Here is a 15,377-nt window from a genome sequence, read left to right as displayed (position 1 = left end):
TAGAGACAGACCTCCAGACAGATAGATGGATGATGGGACTAGAGACAGACCTCCATACAGATAGATGGATGATGGGACTAGAGACAGACCTCCAGACAGATAGATGGATGATTGGACTAGAGCCCAACTGACGCCAGATAGTTGGGTCCGATGCGATCCCGATTTTGGCCAATGTGTTCACCGATATGTATTTAATACTAATAATACATTTGAAATCAATACATTTATGATTTAAGTACTATATAATTATGAAACAAAGAAGTACATAAAATACTCACATAAACAGAACATTATTTTACAAAGTCAGATTTGTTCTTTGTCATAAATAGCCGATCTACAGTACAAGCTTGAAAATGGTCGATTGGACATGATAGACAAAGAAGGGAACGCCCGCAGATAACAGCACTCCTTTCAGGAGAATGGTCCTCCCTGCTGCCTTATCTGAGATCAACGTCTCGTACGTTCAACTGCAAAATGTATGCTAGTGATGGTGTGTGTGTGTGTGTGTGTGTGTGTGTGTGTGTGTGTCTGTGTGTGTATAAGTGTTTGCAGATAAGTGTGTGATACACATGTGTTTATGTGTGCGCACAGGTTTAGCTCGCTGGCACACAGGGCCTGTTTGATTGACATGAGGTATATGTGAGAAAAGGACCGTGGAGTGGTGTACATTGTGCGCGGGGACAATGGCTTAATCAAACGCCCCAGTGTGGTCCCTTTTGCTGTTTTGTCATCTGCCTCCATTGTTTGGGGGCCGCCTTTGTCGCCTCGTTGCTTGTTTTAATTGTGCGAGGAAATTTACTGTGTATTGTAGGAGCCTGGGCTATTCAATGGGACTGGCAAGCAGCTTTGTCCAGGAGAGAACCAGTGCTAGAGCCCCAGGAAGATTTAGGAGGGATGGGGGAATAAAAGAGGGGGTGTTTCTTTTTTTTTTTGCATGCCCACACAGGCTCCTGCACGTGCGTGCATGTGTGTGCACGCTCCTCCCACCCACGTGGACGATAATAATGTGAACAAACACAAATATGGAAGCGCAAGAGAAGAGAAACAAGTGCAGTCAAGTATAGGGTGTGTACCTTCCCTGGTCAATCTAGTGATTTGCGACATAAACAGTTAATACACTTCATGAAACAGGACTGGTCTTTCTCAGTTCACTGTGTTTTCAAGGTCTCTGCTTCTTTGTAAATTCAATCACACAAGGCAGCAGCTGACTAAACCCCAATGTGTGAAAAGTGCTTCGTGATAACATTACCCCCCACTCCCACCCCCTTCTGTTTGGACAGAGGCTGTTGCAATGGAAAGACAAATGACCGCAGAAATCAGTAGGAGATTTGACTCTCCGTGTAATGATTTAAGGACTCCCTGCAGGCTATGGTCCTGAGAATGAAGTTAATTCCATTTGACTGCGGATGGACCCACATGCACTCATGCATGCAGACAGTAATTCTGTCTAATTAGACACGATACTGTATGATAAACCTTTATTTATCCTGATGGGATAAATGCAGGTGTAGCAACTGCCGCAAGAGTGAAACATGGGGACATGTAAGAGTAAAACCCAGTCCATAACAATGATGTGCAACACAACAAGTTCGAGTTGCAACTTGCAACCAGTTGCAGCGGTTGTAAGTGTTGCATCTTTTTGCGAATCATTGGTGTCAACTGGCTTTACTAGAGTCAGGATTGATTAGATGATTAGAGGACTTAGGACTGGAGCCAATTAAAAATATGACAAGAATGACACAATGTCAACAGGTTGTGCCAAGGTAAAACTCTTGAAAAGTAATGTCATGACTCTTGCATCAACATTTATCAAAACATATTAAACTCAATAGTTAAATGAATGTGTCTTTCACATCTAAAGTTGACTCAAAAGCTCCAGAGTAAGAACCAAATTGTTACATTGTTGTAATGATGATGTCTGGTTTGTGTGCACACAGACCAGCAAACCTAAATGACTAAACATATCTGAGACTCTGCAGCTGCAACAAGGTGCATGCTCAGCTCAGGAATATATTAGATAATAATTAATTTTTATTGGAAGCCTAGTTAAGTTATTTTTGTTTATGTTTACAGTTAGATATTGGATTGTTTGTGGTTGTAAGAGTGTATGAATGTCATCCTTTTGGCCGCTATTCATTTTCTCTTGCTTTAGTTTGCATGAAAAGATTATTGAATGTGTTCAGGAGAAAGTTACGAAACAATCACTACTAGTGCAGCGACTTACTTTAGACCAGTGTCTGTGCTCCACAAGCTGGTAATAAAGATAAAATGTAATATAATTGTTAGACTTGAATGTGTTATAGCAGGTTACAACTACAGCATCCAATGACAAATAAGTTGTTTCTTTTAAGGCAGTCTTGGCACAAAGTGTAATGCACATACATTTACGATGGATTAGTGAACTTCTGTTCACTGATCTGTGCATTTCTATGAAAATATAATTGCTATTTTATGAGGGAGTATTATGTAAATGTGTAGTGACTATCCTGTCCTATGTTCATACTGGTGCAATTCGTGTAATTAGTAGGATCTAATTAATTATCAGAGATTTGGAAAATAACTATCTCCTCCCCTTCAGGCCCACTGCAAACAGTGAGCCTGATTCTCTGTCTCTGTCACCTCTCTTGCTCCTTTTCAATCTTCCCTCGCAGCCTCACATTGCAGTGCACGCATGCAGTGTTTCAGAATGCATGGTGGCCTATTTATTATTGGAGGGGTGCTCCAGCTGACAAACAAATACCTAGAAATGAAGTCATCTGTTCTGGACATGTTTACACAAACACCGCCGAGGGAGTTTATGGCTGACGTTTCCCCCTTTACGCCTCCTCTACCACCCTCCCTGGCTGTTCCTTCTTTCCCCTGTGCTCCTTCCTAAACATGCACATGCACGCACGTGCGCACGCACACACACACACACACACACACACACACACACACACACACACACACACACACACACACACACACACACACACACACACACACACACACACACACACACACACACACACACACACACACACACACACACACACACACACACACACACACACACACACACACACACACACACACACACTTAACCACTAACCCTGGGATCCCTATTTTTCTAAATGCAAAAAAAAAGAAAGACAAATCACCCCAAATAAATACAAGACGCGTGCACACATCCGCCTGAGTGACGGCAGACGGAAGACTGCTGGGTGTGGGGTGAGGTTATCCAGGGTTAGATTAGGTCAGTGTCATGATCTTCATATATGGAGATGGCCATATATGGTGGCGTGACATGTTCCCTCCCTTCCTTACTTTGCTTTCCATTCCCTGATAACATAAAAAAAAACTAGACAAAAAGAGAAACGGGAACATGGAAGTGGAGGAGAGGAGAGGGAGATGAGGAGGACCACCCGACTTGATAACAGGCTGAGGTCAGAGGCGTTAGCTACTCCCCCCCTTTATCCCCACTCCTCCTGTAACAAGATCCTAATAACCAAGTGGCGAGTGTGTTAAGGAGTCAGCGCTCCAACACCACAGGGTCTGCGCAGACTAAACAAGCCCGATAGATGGTGGAAAGAATTGTTCTTGGGGAGAAAAACGTGGGCCGGCAGGCCATGCCAGAGCACATAAATACAGACTGGGGCCGCCGCCGGGGCCCCTTCCAGAAACATCTGCACCGTAATTAATTGCGCAAAGACTTGGGTGGTACTGTCATCACCCTCGGAGTAATTAGCTGGGGATATGTTTCTATTGTGATGCTGAGGCATACATACAGTACACACACACACACACACACACACACACACACCCTCCCTCACTGTCAGTCTCTTTTTGTATTTCAAATTCTCGACTCCCTCTCTTTAATACATCTGATCCTTGTGTCTTTTTCTGTCTCTCTCTGACTTAATAGCTTAAACCCTATGGGCTCTATTTTCGTTATCCGCTACCCACAAATGACCAGTATAGCAGCTTGCACTGCCCCTAAATTTGGTGCAGCGTTACCCGCTATCCATTATGCCGACACCGTTATTTGTGCCTAGAGGTGTGGCTGTGGGCGGGTTGGCACGCTTCCCCCAAAATATGCTATTTTGGCCACACACATTTGGGAAAGCGCATATTGAGCAGAGTTTAAAAGCACCCGGAAGCCGTAATGCCAAATCCGATTGGTATAGAGCCTGCAATGGAGATGTCTGGAGTCAATGCTGCTTCAGCGAACAACATGCATCTCTGTGATTGAAAATGTCCTATAATCAGCAGAAGTGAGTGTCAATTCCTTGTGTCCATTGTATTTCCTCTACGCCTAAATCTCATTGGCTCGCCATAAATAGCAATGCTTGTAGATCAGCTGTTTTTTTGCAGAACGTTCTCCCCAGATTGGGACACTAGGGTGCATATGGTCCGACTAACGGGACATTACGACATCACGGCCCTTCACCAGACCTCGCTCCCGCAGTGTAGTGAGTTCCGTGCGCTGCGTTGTCTCTAAAGAAGCCCCACCTGCTGACATGCAGCCGGATGACCTCACTGCAGACCAACGATCCCCGCTTCCCAGCTTCGCTCAAGCGTGTCAAATAAGTGCACGAAGTTCAGAAACATGGGAGGTTTCACATAGCAACAAGTTCAGCTTAATAAGCTATTGGTTTGAATAAGACAGCGCCGGGCAAAATTTGCTGTGATTTCTTTACAGCTGGAGAGTGATACGTCAATGACAAACACGTATTCGCCATAGGGAGGACACAGCAGGGGGATTTGTGGAATACTTGCATCATTTCCCGGTATTCACGGACAAATGTTTTTCACATGTACATGGCTTGGCACAAACAAACATTTTATAGATCCATCACTGTGTAAAAGTGATTTTTAACAACGTGCAACATATGGGGCGAGTTAGAGAACAGTTTTGACACAAGCACACACACATATATTTCAAATGATGTGTTCGCCCAGATACAAGAACATACAGTACGCACTGCCGCATCCACACACACACACACACACACACACACACACACACACACACACACACACACACACACACATGATTAATAACTGATTCAAAGGCAACTTCAGTGCACTCCACAGTACTGTACATGTGTTCTTTCATGTGATTACCGGTAAATAAAAGTTCCTGCACCGGTGGAGGAGGGAGGTCTCTATACTGTCAACAGGTGCCTTTGCAGCCAGTTTTTCCCCTTTCCCCCAACACGTTTTCACCCAAACCCGGCTGTCAAACGTTCCGAAAATAACCACCAGGCCAGAGTTGTGCTAGCAGGGTGAAAAGGGGCCAGCTCGTACGCATCTCTGTTTAGCAATACCTTGCACTAACATTTTCAAACTCTGCGCTTACTCTCCAATTACTGCTCAGAGTTTGTCTTGGCTGAAGAAGCCAATGATTGCGTGATGATGTGTCGAGGGGGATGCAAGTACCAACTGGGTTCCAGCGATGCATTGTGGGAGATGTGTAAGGAAGGAACGGGAGAGAGGGAGATGAGAAGGAATGATGTTCCTGTGATTCTGCTGTTCTTCTGAATGTTATGTTTAACACACACACACACGCATCAAGGTGGCTCAAATACTAGCTACTAATCATGTTCTGTGTTCAAATATGTCTCTTTCCTGACTCTTTCTTAAAATGTATACCATGATGGTTATTATTATGAGAACATGATGTCTACATCAGCATCCTGGTATTGTAACAGATGACTTCAGACTGGTTTGATGAAGTCACATCATCATTTTGATGATGACATACAGTATTTGCGCAAACAACTGCAGACTCACAATTAAAAGTGCTTTATAGGAATTAACATCACAGTTGGAACACGTCTTTGACCAATGAGACTGCTTGGCTGCTGTATAAACAAAATTTTAGTGATTGCTTACTTACTGTAACTAGACCAAATTACAACTTGAAACTACAATAAATTTGGAAAATAAGAGAATCTAAGTCAGAGACGAGGGGCTTAATTGCAAAACGCTGTGGATCCATTTAGAAAGAAAATTGTTGCCTCAAGTTGATTACTCAATCTTTCAAATGCAGGTGTGGTTACATCCACACAACTGTTTCTGTTTTGTAAGCAAAGGTTTCTTTTACTAAATTAATTCACTCACATTTTGTTGGTGTTTACTTTAAGCCAACAATCATTTAGCTGGGAGTAGTTTTTCAAACTGCAATGACTCATCACTCACACCTGACTGTGAAACAAACTTTGACCAATGAGACTGCATGGCTTAAACTACCTGTTGTGGGCTGTTCACAGGCGTAACAACATGGTGGAAATATTTTGTTTAGTTCGTTACGCTGCTGATCACAAACACACGTTGAAACTAAGGTTATAGTAAAGATACCAAGGGCTCTACAGTGACGTCACTGTTATGCAACATGGAAGTAGTATGCACTTGACGCTGTTTATAAACCAGTCAGTCAGTGACATCATTGACGAAACCTTGGTGTCATTCTTTCTTCTTTCTTCATGGGACCCCACGACGTCCAGGCCCTGTTGATGTTTACGCCTGTGGTTCTGTTACTAGACTAGATTGAAACCACCAAGCTATAAAAATACAAGACACGGTACCAGTGGTTCCCAACCTTTTCTGGATCAGGGCCCACTTGAAAATCTCGAAAGTGTCCACCTAACACATTCACGGGGAGTGCCCATAATTCCCATTATCCCATTACTCCGACAACTTGGCTTTGCGTATGGTTAGGATTAGGGACCGGTTTAGTAATGCGGTGAGTCGGACCAACGTGCCGTCGGAATAATACGCCATCGGTCTAATGACTAATGACACAAAAACACATTATGTGTTTTTCAGTTTAAAGGTTTTAACCCATTACAACTGGGTAAGCATCCGTGTCCTTTTTGCTGTTTGCGTTGGCTATTAGTAAGTGTGAGATCTACTTATTTAAAAGGCATTTGCACAATTGTAGCATCTTCAATTCTTCATACATTTTTTTAACATTAGGGCCCACCGGTAAGCCCCGGCCCACAGGTTGGGTTGGCCATTTAAAATGTTGGACTGTACCTTTTGGGGTCCACCAGCTTGTAGAGCTTCCCACTGTGTGACTGGACCATGCTTTTACTGCTCGCCAAAATGTACACCTCACCTGAGGAAGAGGAACAGATTTAATAAATGTACACCTCACCTGAGGAAGAGGAACAGATTTAATAAATGTACACCTCACCTGAGGAAGAGGAACAGATTTTCATGAGAAATACAAATTGAAATTTTCCATGAATTATTCACAACATGTATATTATAATGAAGGCTGTACTGCCCAACACATAAAAGTAGTAAGCACTTGTTGATGTTTATAAATTAAGTTGACCAAATGGGAAGATATCTCTGGTCTGTGTACTGTATGTTCTCATTGGTTTGAGGCTTCCTTTGGGAGGTGAGATTAATTCTAAAGGGCTTGATATACTATACACACACTCATTATGAGGTACGTCCTTGCATGTGGTGTTACCCACTGAAAATAGTAGATCTACGAGATCACAGTGAGTTGTGCTGCAATGCGTTGGGACTTGGGAGCTTGTAGAACAGTTATTTTTAGGGGTACGACACCAGCACGAGACTAAGTATAAAGCCAGCCCAACACTGCAGCATTGTACTTTCCAATTGACCTTCTTACGAGAGAATTTCATGGATCCTTTCACTGTATCCTCATGATGGGGAAACAGACGGATCATTTAACGAGAAACAAGCCTCAAAGAAAGTCTGAGGGGCCTGCACTTTGGTTGGGACACGTGCCCACTCCTCCACATTTCTTGCACCACCACCAAATCATGAACAAATGCGGAAATCTTCAAAAGAACCCAGCAAGAACAATGAATAGCCATTACTGGTGTTTGCGTGAGGCCTCAAGATCATGTGTTGCGGAGCAGCAAAACCAGAGTTGACAGCTAATCATTCTGTGGGTGATGAGGCGGTGTGGTGGGGGTCGAGTATCCTCCAAATGAAGACTTTCATTCCTAAACGCTGCATATCCATTCTGGAACTGTGCTAGCCAAAGTTCATCAGAGTCAGCAAAACCATAGATAATTCCATCCTCAATAGCGAAGCAATCTTTATAAGCCACCGTCTTAAAAATGTATCTTAACATAATTAGTAACCCATAATGCACACTATTGGCTGAAGATGGCACCACACTCCTTGGCGATATGCACGGCAAGTTTTAAGTAGATTGGCAGGAGGGGGCTCGAGATGCGCGAAGGAGTTGGAAAGATATCTCAATTTGTAATGGACCTCTGGACCATTCTGCACCTTATCATTGTTCAGCTCAATGCACTCTGGATTATCTTCAAGCTGCTGATCTTCCAGGTGTGGAATAACACATCTCAGATTGTGTGTGAAAACATTATCACATGCTAGGTGGTCACAAATACACGGCCCACAGTTAGTGGGCCCTTTGAGCAGTAATGCTATTTTATGGAAATTACTGTTAATCCGTTGGGAAGTGCGCAGTGTTTAATATCCTGTTTGGGAACGCGTTACGAAGGTCTGGACACTGGGGTATTCCATTTCCTGCGATTGTGACTTCCTGTTTGCCTGTGCTCGGGTATTGGTTTGGAAATGGCTTGAATCTGACCCTGTGTGCACGTGAACACAAATGCTCACAAACACACAAGGGCCAGAAACAATTGCAACAACCCCTCCTAAACATAATTCTGGGGGTCAGAAGCAAAATATATATACCACTATATATACCACTAGGCTGGTGTCAAAACTGTACAATCCTCTTGGTAAATAATCAAGCGGAGCATTTCCCCAACACAAGGGATTGTTCATGTAAATACATGTGCCATTGTTCCATATACAACACCCAATGACTCTAAACAATGGTTTCTCCAGAGTTTTGAGATATGTCACGCTGAATAAACATGGCTTTCAAGCTGGCTCCATGTCCTGACAAGCAGCTGACTTCACAAGATTTGTTGACACTTTTGCTGTCACTCATATCGACTCTTATCAAGCGAGAGAGAGGGGGGGGGGGGAGGTGGGATGGAAAGGGAGGCTGAATGTGGATAGGTTGATTTGGAGTGTTATATTATATTTATATTTTGAGGCGAACGCGGCTGAGAAATAAACAAACAGTTTATACAAAAAGCATACAATGCATAAGGTGATACATATATTATTGTCATACTACATTTTAATGCTAAATGTAGCGCATCTAATACAGTGGTTCCCAAACCTTTCAGGTCGACAATTATGTATTATATATATATATATATTTTTAATATATATATTTTTATATATATATATATAATTAAAGTGATCCATAAATGTTGGTCCGTGACGCACAAATGGGTCCCGAGTCTCCCGAGTCCCCACCCACTGTTTGTGATATCATGGAGGAGGAGTACATCCGACCAAGGCAGATACTAACCCAGTTCATCCTCTCCAAAGCCCAGGATGTGTCCCACCAGTGTGGAACCACAGGAGGAGGTTGGGCCCAGACACAGAGCTTTCTCCTGCCACTGTTCGCCTCCGCTTGCTGATGTTGATGAAGGTGAGGATGAGGAAGACTTCTGAAGGATTCGCAGGTTACTGAGACAAGCAGAACACACAGTGGTGGGTTAGGTTAGGTTATAGTATACTAATATATATATTATATATATATATATTATTATACTAATAGTATAAATTAGTTTGCAATAGCCTTATTCCTCCTTGTCTTTATTAACCTGCATTAGCCAATGAAAAATTACTTATAAGAGTTTTTAAGGAGTGGTAGGAAATATCACATTGATTAATAGATAATACACTGGAATAAGACAAAGTGATTGCTGCAGTTATCAATCACTGCAAATGCATAAAATCCAATTCATCAACAGTAGCATTGGTAATGTGTCAGTCGAGTTGGGTCGGACACAACTACTTCTTGTTGTGTCACAGTTCATTGATCCATCTTGCATTTCCCAACCCAGAGCCCACATGGTGTCATTTAGGCTCTGGCTTTTTCAGTTTCAAAACAAACTCTGTGCCAGAAACCTTCACTCGCAGCCGCAACATCTCTGCTGCCACAGAACTGTAATAAGGCACAGAATCAGCCACGACCGCACAATTTTTCAAACTCGATGCCATCTACCGATAGCGCGCTTCCCTTCCCTCCTCTCCGCTATTTATTTCCTCTGTTTACGCTAGCGTCAATGTTTGACATCAGCGAAGTAGGATGAATTACAAACCAAAGAAAACTGTGAACAGTTCGGGCCAAGGAATCTAATCTCAATTTACACTGAATGAGCTGAGCCGTGGTGGTGACAGTAACATGATACTGGTGTTTTTTTTTCCTTGGCATATGCCAATGGAAACCACACGCAGAACTCCGGGTTTATGTTGGCATAGATCTACTGAGGAAAGGGACAGATGTCAGTTTGAGAAGAAGAGTTATGATCATCTTGGAAAATGCCCCCGAAAGCTCACAGATCAGCTGCGCTTGTTACCGCAGCAGCAGATTATAAACTGGATTGGAAAAGGAAGCCACTGTGGCAAAAAGGGCTGGTTATGGTGCTGTGACATTGTTCTGACGGCGCATTATGGCATGTTGGTCCGACTCGCCGCATTACTAACCCTGTCCTTAACCCTCCCTAACCCTAACCTCACGTGAAGCTGCGTAGTTGGAGTAATGGGATGTCGGGAGTTATGGCCGGTCCTTGATATTATATTGTCTCGGTAGGCCTAACCCTGAGAATGCCACTTTAGTTTTATAGCTTCACTGACTGTAGCAGTACAGCATCATAATGGTAAGTGATGCTACTACAAAGGGTAAACATTTTGGTTCGACCTTTCCAGATTAACTGCCAGGTATTAATTCATTAATTATTCTGTGTGGAGAGACGGACGATCGTCTTTTCTTTCACCGGGAAAAACAATCTTGTAACCGCGATCATCGGTTCTTTAGTTAAGGGTCGTTGAGCATAGCTTGTTTTGACCATAAAATGCAATCTGGGAAAATAATCAGAGACAAATGCATTTTTGCAAATCTGTTTAAATCTGTTTGTGCTAAACCCATTAGCACAAACACTGGATCTCTGTTCACAAACTACACACCTAGTAACTAGTAACATATACCTACAGATTGTACAGGGACCTTTATTAGACCATTTTTTGAAAGAGAGGCTCTGTCTAGACTCTAGACAGAGTCAAGCACATGTCTGACCGGAGGCTTCTACCACTGGACCAGTGAATGGCCAAAGCCTCATGTTTTTAATATAGAGTTGTTTACAGCCATTCCTCACCAGTGAGTTTTTCTACTTACCCACTTTTGTCTCCAAACACATAACTGCCGTAGAGTCTTCTGGACTGGCAGCCCCTGTAGATGAAGCCACCGACAGGCGCTGCCCCGCCACTGGACTGCAGGTCATAGATGGATGGCTCATTTTCTATAGAAAGCCAAGGAGGGGGCAGAAGGCTGGTTAAAGTACTGTGCATCTGCTCTGTATTTTAGACATATTTTAACGCATTCAAAGTATTCAAAATGTTTAGTCTTTTTCTTCCTTTCACTCTTGTATAATACCATACTTTTGTTTTAGTCCACGTTTGTTTATGCACGCACGCACACACACACACACACACACACACACACACACACACACACACACACACACACACACACACACACACACACACACACACACACACACACACACACACACACACACACACACACACAATATATATATATACTGTATGTACTGTATATGACCATATGGGTTACATTGCAGTACATTAATTAATACCATGCACACTCCTGTGGTTGGATGCTAATGAGTTGCTACTTAAGACCTTAGCGTGATTAATGCCTACAATAACGACAAGTGTTCCTTGTTTGTGTTGTGATCAAAAAGGGATATATATAAAGTGCAATCTGTCAGGAGTCCATTAGCACATAGCGCTGTGTGGTTTCCATTGATGAGGGTTTGCTTTGGTAAGGAAGTAAACTGCGCTATTTCAAAGGTACTGAAAAATAATTGGGGTTGATCTCATAAGCGAATGGCACGAGCCGTTATATTATTTTAAGAAAGAATTGTATGTGAATGTAGGGGGGGTCACCCACCATCTGTTCTTACAGCTATCTGCTGTGGCTGTGTGTCTCATTATCCTATAGGCCAGTGGTTATCAAAATGGTGTGCCGTAAGTCCAGGTGTGTAACAAACACAAACTACATTCTTGCCATTTATACAAATTCAAAAAAGTTATGAATTATCTTCTATACTCTTATTATTACTATTACTATTACTATTACTATTATTATTATTATTTTACTTCACATTAAAAAAAGTGTCATCACAACACGTGAACTTGTAGATCAGTTATTTAATTTTCACAGATTGATATATATATAGTCACTATATATAGTGTCTATTTTGCACAGATATTAATACAGGTGTTTATTTGCCTGTTGATGCCTTGGGCACAGAAAGTTCCAAAACCACTGCCCAATCCTACAGTACATGGCCATTTCCCTGAATCATTAATATAATGTGTCTTACAGTATATGATTCTCTATGTGTTTATGGCGAGAATATATCTCGTTTAACGACCACCTTGTTGCATACCACGTTTTCCACACAAAAATAAAATCTTGAACTGAATTGAACTGAAAGGTGATAGGTGGAACTGAGCTTTGCTTCGGTCGCATACATTCGTCAGGAGGAGGGACTTAGGATTCAGGGGTTATCTTGGGTGGTCAAGACGGCATTCAATATTGTCGAGTCCCTTCTGGTATTGATTATTGCCTCAGCGTGCGCCACATGAAGAGCTGGGCCTCCTTCTCAGCTGTGTTTTCAACAGCGCTAACCCATCATCGAGATAGTCATTGTTGTTGACAACTATAAATCATATTCATGGACACAATCTCGCATTCTCTTGGCAGCGCTGTACAGTACTGTAGGAAGGAATCTCTGCAGATCACAAAGGATTTTATTTTTTTTTGCTCCACGATCAAACTTCACTCTCTCCGCACTTTATCTGGTGTGTTTCTGAGCTTGCTGGAGATGGGCCAAAATACCATGTTCTCACAATATGAAAAGACTGGCACCGGTATCCACACTGAGCTGACATGTGTAAAAACAGATGTCATTTTTTTATGCAAGAGGAGGAATATGAAAGGTTATTCAAAGGGATAATAGAGGTTTTCATAAGATTCTCAAGCTGTGCGGCCATGAAACACAACGCACAAAAAGGTCAGGCTCAGTCATTTTCATCAGGAGCAACATTACCGCACTGCCATAATGCAATCCAGATCCCCACACAAAACGTCAATAATATCAACATTTTGCAGTTGGGGCTGTGGGGGAAACTGCAACTCACCGTAATCCTTTCCCTTAGTGATCTCTAGTATTCTCCCTGTCGACGTATTTTTCCCGCTGGCATCTGTGCAGAGGATGAGGAGACTTCCATTGTCTGTTTGGAGGCGATCCACTGCACACCTATAGACATGAAGATGAGGGTTGAACGCAGAAGAAACAACAGCAAGGCCTCAGCACAGACTGTTGATACTGTGATAAAAGAGTTTAATTCCAACGTAGGCCTACTATTGAGTGATACTCTTAGGAATGAACTTGCTCAAGCAAATCTTACTGAAGACATGTGTTTCAAATAAGGGTTAGCGCTTTTTAAGCTCATTGCATATATGGTGGGAATGAGAAAACCACTGAGAAAGACTTAATTTGCTTTAATGTGGTCAGAGTTAGCTATTGAGTTTCATTCTCTATATTTAGGTTTTACATTCTTGTGAATGGCTCACTCACCTGCCTGGGTCATGCAGTCCGTGTGCAAAGATTTCTGGTGGCTGGTTGGTGCTGTTGAAATAGGGGTTGTCCTTGGGTATGGTGTAGGGTGACGTACAACAGTTTGTGTCCACATCCACCCTCAAGACAGAGCCTGTGAAATCACTGCATTCAAACAAAGACAACAGATTTATAATGGCAGGAACACAAATAATATCCATATAGGCCTACTGTATACAGTATGTCATGTGGTTGTGCTGTCTGATGGTGATGGCTAAGCATTCTGGATGGTGGTCAAGGAGTCAGACCTGTTTCCCTTTTGAAGGCAGGTAGTATCATCTAGTGCAGTACAGTACATTGATTTTTACAATGATACTGTAGATACAACATATTCAATCGGGCAATGGGCATCCCTATTTTGGGCAAGTCATTGTCAGCATTTAAAAAAAACTAATATTGGCTGGCTATATTGCCACACAACACCATCCTACTATGAAGTATAAAACAGGGCTTATTGGTTAATGAATAAATTACAACTTATTCTTTCACTACAAAACAATTAATTCCAAATCATTGCCAGATACTAAGCTAAAGTATATTTATTTACTGATCCCAGAGTGGAAATATTTTTTCTGCATTTACTGTAACCCAGTAATGAGCTTCTTCCACAGGAAGCCTGGGGGAGCCAAGGATGGAATCAGGGAACTTCTGATCCCCTGACAGCTGCTCTACCTACTGAGACACTTCCGCCCATAATCTACCGCTCATTTCATCCTCTGTATCATTGTGTGCGTAATAGGCTGCGTGGTTACTCAAAGGGTGAGCCTGGGACAGTATGATGTTAAGAAACTTGTGTTGAAACCTATTACATCATTTGTTTTTTTAGAAATAGATGAAGCATGTCTTGATAAACAGGGAGCCGTTCAAAACTAGTCACTAATTCCCACAAAAAGCGATTTATATTGGTGGGACCCCATTTGACCTCGGGTCTCACCTGAGACCGTCCATCTCCTCCATGTCATCCAGTGTGATCATGCCGTCTCCCAGAATGATGTGCAGGAGACCGTCAGGGCCGAACAACAGCTGGCCCCCAAGGTGCTTCCTGTGCAGTTCTGCCACCTCCATCAGCACCCGCACTGTCCTAGTGTCCACCTGGTTTGGGTTTTTCCTGAGACAGAGAAATCACAACACGGTCATCATTGAATTTCTCATAACAAGATCTATAGCAGATGAAAGCTTTATTAGTTAGAATACCCACGGTAGCGCATCCTTAGAGGGATCTCCCCCAGCTACCGCAACAACTGGCAGAACAACCTGTGCTTTACGAGAATTTTCCCCTACGGGGCATTTTAAGGCAAGCAATCCGATTGGTCAAAGACACGTTCCAGCCGTCAACAAGATAAATTATACGGTTTTATAGGAGAATGCCTTTAGAAATTCAGATGGGAATATTCACCATAATGCCCTGTAGCAATGTGTGAGTAATCGGCTGGGGATGCTTAAGGACAGTATGATGTTAAGAAAGTTGTGTTGAAAGCTATCCCAGACAGTCTACCCAACACTGGGATAAATGGCATCTGTTGTTTTGAAATAGATTAAGCATGACTTGATAAACAGGGAGCCGTTCAAAATTGTCACTAATTC

The 15,377-nt window shown here is 42.6% G+C and overlaps 1 protein-coding gene across 1 annotated transcript in view; it reads right to left on the bottom strand.

Annotated features, from left to right (window-relative positions):
• The window catches only part of hhip (hedgehog interacting protein), a 44,686-nt gene that overhangs the window by 4,088 nt on the left and 25,221 nt on the right, over nucleotides 1-15,377 (bottom strand). Inside the window, exons 6-11 of the mRNA XM_080759504.1 lie at nucleotides 14,728-14,901; nucleotides 13,755-13,898; nucleotides 13,315-13,433; nucleotides 11,261-11,384; nucleotides 9,389-9,549; nucleotides 7,021-7,102 (exon numbers count right to left, since the gene is read on the bottom strand). Coding sequence (XP_080615630.1) covers nucleotides 7,021-7,102; nucleotides 9,389-9,549; nucleotides 11,261-11,384; nucleotides 13,315-13,433; nucleotides 13,755-13,898; nucleotides 14,728-14,901 — 804 coding nt within the window. The remainder of the gene's footprint in view (nucleotides 1-7,020; nucleotides 7,103-9,388; nucleotides 9,550-11,260; nucleotides 11,385-13,314; nucleotides 13,434-13,754; nucleotides 13,899-14,727; nucleotides 14,902-15,377) is intronic.

The sequence above is a fragment of the Protomyctophum bolini genome (assembly GCF_963924005.1).
Source record: "Protomyctophum bolini genome assembly, chromosome: 3".
NCBI classification, from domain to species: Eukaryota; Metazoa; Chordata; class Actinopteri; order Myctophiformes; family Myctophidae; genus Protomyctophum; species Protomyctophum bolini.
The sequence above is the reverse complement of the archived record's forward strand: the minus strand, read 5'-3'. Positions and strand labels throughout refer to the sequence as shown.